The sequence below is a fragment of the Pogoniulus pusillus genome, chromosome Z (assembly GCF_015220805.1).
Source record: "Pogoniulus pusillus isolate bPogPus1 chromosome Z, bPogPus1.pri, whole genome shotgun sequence".
In the NCBI taxonomy this organism is placed as follows: Eukaryota; Metazoa; Chordata; class Aves; order Piciformes; family Lybiidae; genus Pogoniulus; species Pogoniulus pusillus.
Genome location: NC_087309.1, coordinates 56,574,658 through 56,587,218, shown reverse-complemented (window position 1 = coordinate 56,587,218; position 12,561 = coordinate 56,574,658). Strand labels below are relative to the sequence as shown.

The 12,561-nt window shown below is 36.8% G+C and overlaps 1 protein-coding gene across 1 annotated transcript in view; it reads right to left on the bottom strand.

Annotated features, from left to right (window-relative positions):
- The window catches only part of KDM4C (lysine demethylase 4C), a 330,384-nt gene that overhangs the window by 168,495 nt on the left and 149,328 nt on the right, over nucleotides 1-12,561 (bottom strand). Inside the window, exon 9 of the mRNA XM_064176762.1 lies at nucleotides 1,005-1,198. Within this exon, the coding sequence (XP_064032832.1) occupies nucleotides 1,005-1,198 (194 nt within the window). The remainder of the gene's footprint in view (nucleotides 1-1,004; nucleotides 1,199-12,561) is intronic.

Sequence of the window (12,561 nt, the reverse complement as noted above, 5' to 3'; positions counted from 1 at the left end):
AAACAAACAAAAAAAAAATCACAAAGAAAATTAGGAACTCCAATTTAAGAGCAAGTTTTATAAGTAACTATATTGTAAAATTATTTGAAGGATAAAAAAAAGTCTGAAGAAAAAACAAAATCAATGTATCTTTATCCCAACAAACTGCACTCTGCAGAGAGTAGATGACAACAAACCTGCCTACTCCAGGCTAGAAATCAGGTAGATTTTTATTAAATAATGAAGAAGAAAATCCATCAAAATTCTGTTAAATAAGATGAAAAATCATTAGTGTACAATGTTTGTGCAAAGCAAAACAAAAAACACAATGTGCACCATGAAAATAGATACAGCTATGAAACTACTTTAAGAGATCAAAGCTTTGACAGCTTCAGTGACAAGCTAAGAAACTTTCTTCTCTCAATTTTCTTAGTGTTGTCAGCATCAGCAACTGAGACTGAGGCCTTTCTTCTGCCAAATTATAATCTGTAATTGACCTGCGGTAGCCACAGAGAGGCTTCAGCTGTAGGAGTGTGAGAGTGCTGCAAATAGGGAGTGCTAAGTCCTTGGAGTCACATGGTAGTGAGGGCTAAGACTACAGCTAGCGGCTTCACAGAGCTGTTGGGATTCTGACATCTTCATAAAAGTTTGTCCAATTTAACCTTCACCTCAACTCTTAGAAGACCTTGTCTTTGGGCTGCAGATGTCACTAGAAACAATGGCAACCATCCACATCTTGAAAATTTTAAAGGAAGATTCTAAATCCTACTCTGGAATGCATTTTGATGCTCTCCACATCCGTTAACTTCATGTATTCACATAACTTCTATGTGGAATTTATTTTTCACAGTCACTTTGCAAAAAAGACTTGCTTATCTCCAAGTTCATCTTAATACAGAAAACAGACAAACTTTCTACAAAGTAAGTGAACTCAAAAAAAATATATGAGGAAGTGGCAAAAAAAGAAGCAGAAAGGAAATGTCATACTGAAGACTATTAAACAGGGGGAAAAGAAAGGTAATTACCATTTCAGAACATTCTTGATTTTCTTTCTTTTCTGTAGCCACATCTTTACTTCAGGTGTTGATGCAGGAGTTGGCTTTGTATGATCAACAGTGTATAAATCCTTGCCTTGTTTCCATAGCTGGTATCTATCTGGTTGAAACTTCTTCACAAAGATGTCCATGGATATTGTCACCATGTCGTTCCTACAAGTGCACTACAAGAGAAGTAAGGAATTTATAAGTGATAAGTAATGGAATATACCACAATTTGCAGTAAAGAAAATCCAAAATAAAAATATCACATTTGTAAAGCAACTCTACGTTAATCAACATTTTCATTTATCCCTCCCCTCCCTGCTTCTCCAGGGAGTACAGATAGTTCAAGACACTCCACTGTTCGACCAAGTCCTAAAAGTCAAGACCAAAAAACAAAGTAGAATGCTTCCTTCTGCTTTTGTAGTTCTTCTTGACAGTTTTGAGCATAACACCGTGCTGAATCAAAGACTGCACAGATCTGCAGCGGTATTACTATTTTCTTTCTAAAAATAACTTGAAGAACTTCACAGCTATATACAGTCATAGCTTTTTAAAGCTTCAGAACAAAATGCATACAAGTACCATACCAAGCTACATTTTTTGGCCAGGTTTCTCTATTAAAAGGAAGAAACGAGCAAGAGAAAATCGTATTATGTTTCAGGTCTAGAAGAGCATGTTATAAAGATGCAGCCTGACCTCCCATGCAAGGCAGATGCTAAAATCACATGCAACACTTTCCTTATCAACTCTGCTCCAGACCCTGATTTTACTCCCCTGAAGATTTTTTTCCTACAAATTACAATTACAAATTATTGTCAAGGTTAGAATTTAGAGTATTACTGTTTTCACTCTTAGGTGCCAAGACTCACAGTGGTTTGGAAGAAAATAATTATTTGTCAGCATTCAAGTATCTAAGAAGAAAATAAATCAATCATTAAAATGTATTCTTTATGGAATTATAATGGTATATGAGAAGACTTAAATTATATCTAAGTGAGGCACAAAATTTCTGTCTCTCAGTAATCTTTGATCAGTATCCACTACATTTTAATAGAACTACTGCAATTTTTTTTTTTTTTAAAAGCAGGTATTAAAAATACCACAGAATTTTTTTAGAAGATGTAAACTTTTGAAAACAAGCACTTCTGAGTCAGATGCAATGAGGAAACACTGCAGTCAACAACATTACCACTTGCCTGAAATTACAGAAGTCATGATTCTCAGAACTAAAGGGTAGAAATATTTGACCAGACAACAACAGCAGGTATGCTCTGGAAACAATCTGTACTCACAGTCCCTACAATAAGCCAGCAAAAAAAAAAAAAAAAAAAAAAAAATCTGTTGCTTTGATAAATAATCTGTTCTTTGTGATGGCAGTGACAGGTTTTAATGTTTTCCCCTCGTTTCTCATTTGACTGACTTGTGGCTGACAGTTATATGACTTCCTGCTCCCATGACAAAAATGTTACTGAAACATTCTCTCTAAAGTACAATTCAATGTCATTCTTTTGAAGAAGCCTCTAGGGAAAAAAACAAAATGGACATGCCACTGTCTACTGCAATACTCACAGTGATATTTCCATGGATCATAGTAATTTTGGAAGCACGTATTAGTATATTATTAAAGTAAATGCAGAATTCAAAGCTGTTGGTTCACTAAGTAAAATACAGCTCGTGTTGCCATAGATAAACACATCAACCTATGCACTGGAAAGAATAATTTCCTATATGTAGTAGGATTATTCTGACACATACTCTGCAATCAAAGATTAGTATGACAATTGTAATACTTAAGGGAACTCTTTCACAGTTCTTTGGCATTTCAATTAACATCATCAGTGTCACCAGTATTACTACTATTAATCCTATCATAAAGATACAGCTTGGAGGTAAGCATTCCAAACAAGTTTTTCATAGCTGCAAATCTTTATCACAGTGAATTGGAAGAAAAACGTTTCAGCAGCTTTAACTAATTAGTACAACTAATTGTGAGCTATAGTTATAATACGAGAAAATTACCTAGAAAGACACGCTCGGCCAAAAGGATTTACTTCAAATACATGACATTATTATGCATTTGATATTACTGTGTACTCACTATGTACTAAAAAAGTTTAATTATTCCCATTTTGGAGGCTGATTCAGCCAAATTAAAAGAAATACAAGGATCTAGACTTAGACACATTTTAAAACAGGAGTATTTTTATCCTCACTGCTCTCACTGAGGTAATTATAGAATTTATGTTTTGATAATCACCATATTGACCCACTAACATCTACATTAGTATCTAAGAACAGTTCTTGAAAAACACTTTCTATCATTAAGTTCATGTCTTAAGGGTCTTTCTAGTACTCCATTGTTAATACTAAACTCTTTCAAATAGAATCACTATTTTTTTTTTAAATTAACATTAAATAATTCACTCTGTGGCAAATAAACTATTTTGCTGCAACAGTAAGAAAATAGTTTCTTTATTATTTGACTATCAGAAGCGGAGAAGCATTTCTCAGTTTCAACATTCCAAGCATGGAAATGTATATCCAGAGCCAATACTTTGAGATCTGCTTTCTTCTCTTGCAGTTCAAAGTATACCCAATGATCTACCTTCTAAGATGTGAAATTATGTCATTATCCACAAAATTATCTTCTCAACCTAAACATCAGGTGTGATACTATAGTTTTACTGTATATATAAAGTTTATATAACATATAAACTTAACATATCCAGAGTGTTTTGGACATTTTGCACCCACTGTTGCATGTTGTAATTAAAGAATCGTTCTTTACTATATCTGAAATCTACTTTAGTTAGAATTCTTCCAAAATGTTAATCTGATGAAGAACAGTAGTACTCTGTAGTACTCTGCAAGCTAAGTTTCTGTCCTTTCTTTCCATAACCATTCCAGAAAAAAAAAAAAAAAAGAAAAAAAACACCAACCCAGGCACTTATAAAATCACAGAATCATTAACGTTGGAAAAGACCTCTAAGATCATTGAGTCCAACACTACCCTGGCTGCTAAGCCATGTCCTGAAGTGCCATGTCTAGACACCTTTTGAACACCTTCAGGGATGATGACCACCAACTCCCTGAGCAGCCTGTTCCAATGCCTGACCATGCTTTCAGTAAAGATTTTCTTCCTTCATATCCAATCTAAACCTCCCTTACTTCATGTTGCATCTGCATAGCATAGTTAAACACTGCAGAATGTACATGAGAATAACAATTAAGAAAAAACGTTTTTTACAAAACACAGAACTAACCAACTGATTTACAGAAAGAGGCAAGTATTAGGCTGCTAACCTTCTTTATACGCCATGTAGGTCCAAATTCACAGAGCATACCCTAAAAAAATATTTAATCAAGCTATTTTTCACTGATACACCTTCCTAACTATTTATAATGATTAAAGATTTCTTCATGGTACAGCAGCAATGATGTATGTATTGGAGAGAGACATTTTAAATTATTCAGATTCTTCTTACCAGCTTAAGTTCAACTCACTATTTCACCCACTATATCTTGCAGTATTTTAAAACAACCATGTTCAAACAATGTTGAAAGTATGCTTTGATAAACAACATTTTTAAGGTGCTGCAACTGGAACTGCTTCCTGTAGATTATCTGTAAAAGAAATGTGTGATAGGTACTGTTTGTTACGAGAACAGGATTTAATAAATCCTAGTAACAATAACTGTTCCTTGCTATGGAATCAAGCAGTTATATATTTTCACCCTGACCTTCTGGCAACTTGTAGGCAGTGTTGCAGAAACCTTGGATATCGGTTAGCCATCTGTGCAGGCTTCAATAAGGCAATTCTTCCTCTGCTAAGCCATAGGCAGTAAGTACACTGATTTTTCCCTTACACATCCAGTCCAAATAACAAAGAGACAAATTCAAAACACCACTTTTTAAAAGTCCTTTTTACAAGCAGTCTGTGATGTTCTGGGTAAACAACAGAAAAAATATTTCTAGAAAGAAATCTCATTTGTATTCATATATGCATAAGCAAATAGTCTCAAATATTTATAAAATAGTTCAATATTTACAGTGTGTCATAAAGTGTCTGTTTCTCTTGATTCCAGCGTCCAATTTATTTTACAATTACACATAAGACCACCTACATAAAAAAAAAAAAAAAAATTCCATTTACATCAGCATCAGATGCCAGTGCAAAAATGTGTCTATTTTCCTCCAATTCCTTTGAAACCTGAGCAACAGAAAATGTGACAGGTCACAGCTGAAAGAACCCTATCTTTTTTCAACTATTGCACCTCTCTCTTTATCTTTTCTGCCTGTTACACCTTCTTGATTATAATATTTTTTTCCTTCATGTGATTTAGAAATCACTGAATGAAATATGGCTTAGGCATGCAGATGAGAAAATTGATGAAAATCAAAAAGGAGGCTAGGCATCAGCCTATGATCCATGAGCCTTCTGGAGACAGAAAAATATGAGAACAGAAATTCCTATGCAAGAGGAGAAAAAGGGATTTACACACATTTGGTTAATTCCACAGATTTTGTTGAACTCTGATTTTATTCTACATTTTCATCCCAAATTCTTCTCCTTTTTAACTCTCATTCACTTCTCTGTGCATACCTGATGCCTGTACACAGAAAATCGTTGTCTTGAGTCTTTTCTGTTCTCCAACAGCTGCCCTTGTTCCACCCTTCTCTTAGATCTGCATTGCCTCTTTAGTACCTCTGGATTGCATTTCCTCAATTCTAGAATATGAATAATTCTGTCCTTAACTGAAACTATCTTGTAATTCCTGTATTTTAAACTGGAAGGATGCTGATCCCGTGAAGTCATAATTTCTTATAAAGAAATTAATCTACATCTGCAGCAGTCCTGAGTATCTTTTGAAGCAAGAAAACAAACACTCTGTGCAATAGTATTTGTTTGTTTGTTTATTTTTATAAACAATATCTGGTAGCTGTGCAATACCTAATGCAGACCAATTACCATGTCATTTCTCATCTTGATTGCAGAAATTCCAGTCATTATCAGATTTACTTACAGAAAATTCACTACTATCAAGCATGAAAAAGGAATTCACAAACAGCTCCAGTACAGTAATTCCAAACAATTACATACATCCTAAGATCACTAATCACTCTAAAGGGATAGTTGCAATGCATTGTAAGAAAGACATCCAGGAAAGATGTAAGAAAGACTGTAACAGCAAACCAAAGAAAATCCAAAGAAAATGATCAGGATATCAACCTAAAAAAATCCTTTTCTACACACCAGCCAGGAAAAAGCTCACATTAGAAATCCACATACTGCAGATTAATGAAAGCTCTGAAAAGGCAGGCACAGATTCACATGTGGCATGAGAAGACAAGCTGGGGAATAAGGACTTGTTCTGTTCTTTTGAAGCATTGTTTATTGGATAAAATAAACTGTCACACATAGTTCATTATTTAAAGTACTTTTCTGGCACAATTAATAATACATCTATGCAACATCACTAATGATGCTAGTTGTTCCAGCAAGTCAAATTATTTTCACAACTTCCAGAAGTCTTTTTTTAAATTCAGATTTAGGTTTAAGAATAATTGGAGATTGATGGAATATAAGCAGATGAGTAGAGAGACATTGTTATCCACAATTCAAATAAAACAGAGCTCCAAGCCTGGCTGCCATTATAAAAAGTTATGACTGCACTTCCACATGGTGATGCCCACAGACAGATCATGTTGAAAATAAGTACTATGAAGAATCATCTAACAATTAGAAACGTGCATTCCTCATTGTTGCTTCTGAAGCGAAGTACAGCAAATGGAGCCATTTATACATAAATGGAGTTTATATATATATACATATATGTATATATATGTGTATATATATATATATGTATATATATATATATATATATATACAGCCTGCCTTAACATTAATACAATGATAAATTACCTTTTAAAGTTCAGAAAATTGTTTTTTTTTCTAAACGTTTTGAGGATACTCTGAAATGTCATGACACATTTTACTTTGGTCAGGTTTCACCTTTTAGTATCTAGAACACTGTATCAAAGGATGTTAAAACCATCAAATTAATGTTATCCATGGTAAATCATAGTACATAATGACTTCTGCCTGGGGGAAGGAGAAAGAAGCAATGAAATTCCAAGGAGAGGGAAAAGCTGTGGCCAAGTGTCATGTGAAGTATGTAAAGCACCATCACATTCATTAAGCTCCCCTAGGCGTACGGTAAATTATTGTAAAAGCCTCGCTCACTGTTTTATGACTTAGATGCCTAAAATTCATTACTTGTGTACACCTTGCAGCTTCTGCAAATGCTAAGTCATACAGCAGGATGAATCAAGTGTTGTTTCATTTATGTATCAATAACTTCAGTGATCCAATTATTAAATATTATTCTTAGCTAGAAATTCAGAGAATAAGAACTGCAAAAATTAACACATTTATTAAAGATTGACAATCTACTGAATCATTTTTTGACAATATAACTCTTAAAGCAAGTTTCTGTCTCACTTCATTCTTACTTCATTTATATTCCTGCTCAGCAAAACAGAACAGTATTTAGAAAAACTATAGCTGCACACACCTTCATTCCAGGAATTTAAGAATGCTTTGCAAACATTTATATTTTATCCTGATAACAGAGGAGAAGAAATCAGACCATAAAAATGCTTGCTTGTCAAGGTCACAAGGCAAGCCATGATCATAACTGAGAATAGAATATATCTGATTTTCTTTTTTTTTGCTCCATATGTTAGGCCTTATTAACTGAGCAGACAAAAAAAGAATTATTTTTCCAGATCTCAACTTTTTTCCCCAAGGTTCTTCTATTCTTCTGATTCTATTACAAAGAGAATCAATAAAAAGATGGTAGAAAAAATGATAGTAAAAATTATTATGGTCCTACCATGTATTTTAGAAGCTAGAAATTCTTAGAAATCCCTAGAAATTCCCAACAATCCACAGCTATCTGTTTATGTTGCTTACTCTTTAACAGAACATGGAAAGAAAAGAAACTTGCTATATAATATTCTACTACTGTTTAAAATCAAACTAAGTCAGCAACGGAGTATTGTTTTATTTTAATAGAGGGAGAAAAAAAAGGGGGGAGGGGGCAAAAAAAAAAAGCAGCTATCCTGTCAGAAACAATGCAAAGAAAAAGCACTCAATTAAATCAAACTTCAAAAGGAAGAATGGAAACTCTTCACATCCCAGCTCTTGTAGTTAGTATTCTGGAACACTGGGCTCAACTAATAAAATTACTCAAACACATAACTTGCAAAAATATGAATCAAGAGTTGAACCAGAGCACTTTGTATTTTACCTGTCACAAAGAGGAAAGAGTAGCTGAACCAAAGCAAAATTCATTGCATGAAGTATGCTTCCAAACCAGGCTGAAACTACCCTTAAATATTTTTGGAAGAAATGGAATATGTTTCTGTTGACTAAAGCTCTCATACAAAAAAAAAAAAAAAAAAAGAAACCCAGACTCACTGATGTGAAGTCCCTTCTAGCAAGCACTGGTTTATCAATAAATACATCATTGTCACTGAAGATCCTAGAGAAACATCTGCCAACAGTTATGGAAAATTGAATCCACTCCTAGAAAATAGGAGTTTCCAGCTAACAAATCTGATAGACAACAGGAAAGGCACTGTGTAAACAGAGATTGCATTCAATTTAAATACACTGGGGGGGGGGGGGGTGTGGGGGGGTGTGTTGGGGAAGAAGGAAAAAAAAATCAAAGAAACAGAATTTTCTCCCACTCAAGTGAAGAAATAAATGAAGAAACGATGACATTGACAACACAGGCCTTTCTGACTTACTGTTTCTGAAGGAGTGATAGTCAAACGAAGGACTTGATAGAAGGTGATGATCAACATTCCTCTTAACTCAGATAATTTACCAAGCCATAGAGTTAAGAAAACAAACATTGCTTCATTATTCACTGGTGTAGCTATAATGCTGCAGTGATCACAGTTACTGTTTTGTCCACTATGGATATAAAGCAGGAATTTTCCTTAAAAACATCTAACAATTCCATTCTTGTGCTGTTTAAGCTTTTCAGAGAACCAAAACTCACTAACTGCCTTTCTAACAGATACATCTATTTCATTTGTATGTTCATCAGACAACAAAAAAGAAAAGTTAAAGTAAGTATCACCAGGTGTTAAAACAAGCAAGAATGAATACAAAACCAGTACAGAGAACTCAGTAAGGAGCTTGCAGTCTCATTAGTAGATAATAAACTGAAAACCGTTTCCTAAGGTACCAGAATTACTTGCCACATCTTGGTCCATCACATTCTATTAAACCAGTCTATATCAGGACTGCTATAGATCCATTAGATCTTTGTCTTACAAAAGCCTAGTGTACCTGAATCTCCAGATATCAGTACTACCTGGAGTAAGAATATTGACTTCCTGTCAGTTACTTCAGAAGTAGGCTAGATGGTCAATTTTATTCTGAGAACGAAGCTCAGTATTGCAGAGTACTATCATCATATACTGCTGGACACTAAAATATTTTCAGAACCAAAACTGTAGAGCCATGTAAAATAACAGTTGCATACATCCATAGCCTTTCTCCCACTCAGACATCGACACAAGATCCTCTAGTCATACTCTGAAGTTAGGGACATTGTACAACCAGAGAGCTGTATGATTGCAAAGCATAAAAATATCACAGAATCACAGAAAACATGTGGTTGGAAGAGACCTCAAAGATCATCCAGTTCAACCTTTGACCCAGTTTGACATCAATCCTAAACCATGTCCCTAACTGCCAAGTCGCATATATCTTAAGCACTTCCAAGAATGGTGACTTCATCACTGCCCTGGGCAGACCATACCCTCTGTAAAGAAAGATTTCCTAGCATCCAGACTGAACCTCCCCTGGCACAACCTGAAACCATTTCTTCCAGACCTGTTGCTTGACATGCAGAAGAGGCTGGCCCTCTTCTTGTTCCAACCTCCTTTCAGGTAGGTGTTGAGAGTGATGAGATCTTCCTTCAGCCTTCTCTTCTTCAGACTAAACAATTCCAGCTCTCTCACGTGCTCCTGCAGCAAGCTGGGTCCTCCCCCATTCTCCTTTCCATTCTAGTTTAAAGCACTGTCAATGAGGCCAGCCAACTCCCATGATGAAACTTCTACCCTTCTGAGGGAGGTTTACCCTGTCTGCTGCCAGCAGGCCTGGTGTCATGTAATTTGGTCCCTGCCAGTGGGATGGAAAACACCTCTCATGTTCCCAAGCCCTCAAGCAATCATCCCAAAGCCCTGACGTCTTCTTTAAATGCCTTTGTACTTCTGTCCATAACCTCATCACTCCCATGCTGCATAACCAGCAGCAGGTAGTAATCCAGTAGCTGAAGCAGACTGGGGAGTTTCTTAGAAATGTCTCTAACCCATGCACAGGTAAGCAGCAGACCTCCTTGTGAGATGGATAAGGCTTGCACATAGGGCACTCAGTTCCCTTGAGAAGGGAATCCTCTACTATTACCCTTATTTCATGCAAGCTCTAGTTATAAGTTGTGGGACCAGCTGACGTGCTCTGGGCAACTGTGTGGATCCTCATTTGTCCAGCCCTCTGCTTCTACAGGTCTATATCAATTGTGTATGGACAACTGGGAAGATGGGTTAATCCTGCCAGTCTCCAACAACCAGAATTCTTGTCTTCCTTGTGGAAGAAGTTGCTATATGCACTTTACCCCTGCCACAGCCATGAACCCACCACCACTCATCCTCTTCATCTAAGTTTCTGTCTTCCACCTGATGGAGGTAGGACATCATTACTCTCTTGGTTATGTGACTGCACTGTTAACCTATTTATGTCCATTTATACCACGTAACATCAACTCCTTGGCATGAGGTTGTGCAGAAGCCTGTTCCAAACATTTTTCTTCACCACTAATGCATGAATTTTAAGATGACAAGTGTGCTTAAAGCAAATTATTTTTACTATGCTTTAGCATTTTTGAAACTGCATACATTTAGACATGTGTGCTAAGTGGAAAACTACTCAGAATTCTTTTGTAACATTGGTAGGGCAAAAGGTTGTGTAAGAAAGGTGTCCTCCAAACTTCTCAAGCAAGGGTAAAGATCATTAAAAGGAACCTGACAAAAACATCACCAAATGCTGATCTGTACAAGCAGATTCAACATCACACTGTTATGATGCCTGCTCCTATTAAGCAGTATGCTTAGTTTAGGGTTCTTTTCCTTTTTTGCCCCAACTAAACAAAATGCAGTGAAGAATATGTGCCTTATTATCATTATTCACTCTGAGCTGCTACAGAAAACAAAATGATCATTTAAGATCTTATATGCCTTCTTGGATTAATTACATACTAAAGCAATTAAGAAATTGCTCTCAGCCAATTGTTTCTTATATTTTGACAAAAGATCAGGATTCTGCTTGTGAGAGTGACAACATAACGTGCTGCTTATTGATTTTTTTCCGCCATATCAATGGGAGATATTTCACAGAATCACAGAATGTATCAAGTTGGAAGAGACCTCCAAGATCATCCAAGCCAAATCATAGAATCAACCAGGTTGGAAGAGACCTCCAAGATCATCCACTCCAACCTAGCACCCAGCCCTAGCCAGTCAACTAGACCATGGCACCAAGTGCCTCATCCAGGCTTTGCTTGAACACTTCCAGAGACAGCAACTCCACCACCTCCCTGGGCAGCCCATTCCAATGCCAATCACTCTCTCTGGCAAGAACTTCCTCCTAACATCCAGCCTATACTTCCCCCGGCACAACTTGAGACTGTGTCCCCTTGTTCTGTTGCTGGTTGCCTGGCAGAAGAGGCCAATCCCCACCTGGATACAATGTCCTTTCAGGTAGTTGTAGACAGCAATGAGGTCACCCCTGAGCCTCCTCTTCTCCAGGCTAAACAACCCCAGCTCCCTCAGCCTCTCATCATAAGGTTTGTGTTCCAGGCACCTCACCAGCTTTGTTGCCCTTCTCTGGACACCTTCCAGTATCTCCACATCTCTCTTGAACTGAGGAGCCCAGAACTGGACACAGTACTCAAGGTGTGGCCTGACCAGTGTTGAGTACAGGGGAAGAATAACCTCCCTTGTCCTACTGGCCACACTGTTCCTGATGCAGGCCAGGATGCCATTGGCTCTCCTGGCCACCTGGGCACACTGCTGGCTCAAGTTCAGCCTACTATCTGGCTGAACCAAATCACATCCCACATGCCACTTGAACATGGTGACTCCACCACTGCTCTGGGCAAATCATTCCAACATTTAATGAGGCTTTCACTAAATAAATACTTACTAATTATCCAGCCTAAACATTTGGTTTAGGACTAATTGTCCTAGCACAGAAACACAAATCCTCCAGAGATAAGAAAGTTTTTAGGGGGAGGTACAGTATGTTGTAATCTGTTGTTCTAGTCTCTATTCCTGTATCTCCCCACATACAAGATGAAGCTGCCTCCTTTCTTCCTCCTCTCTTCTCCAAGCGTGTGCAGCAGTGATTATCTCTTGGTTTGTGGGGGAGTTTGCAGCTTGCCTTGGCTGGCAAGCTAATTTCATG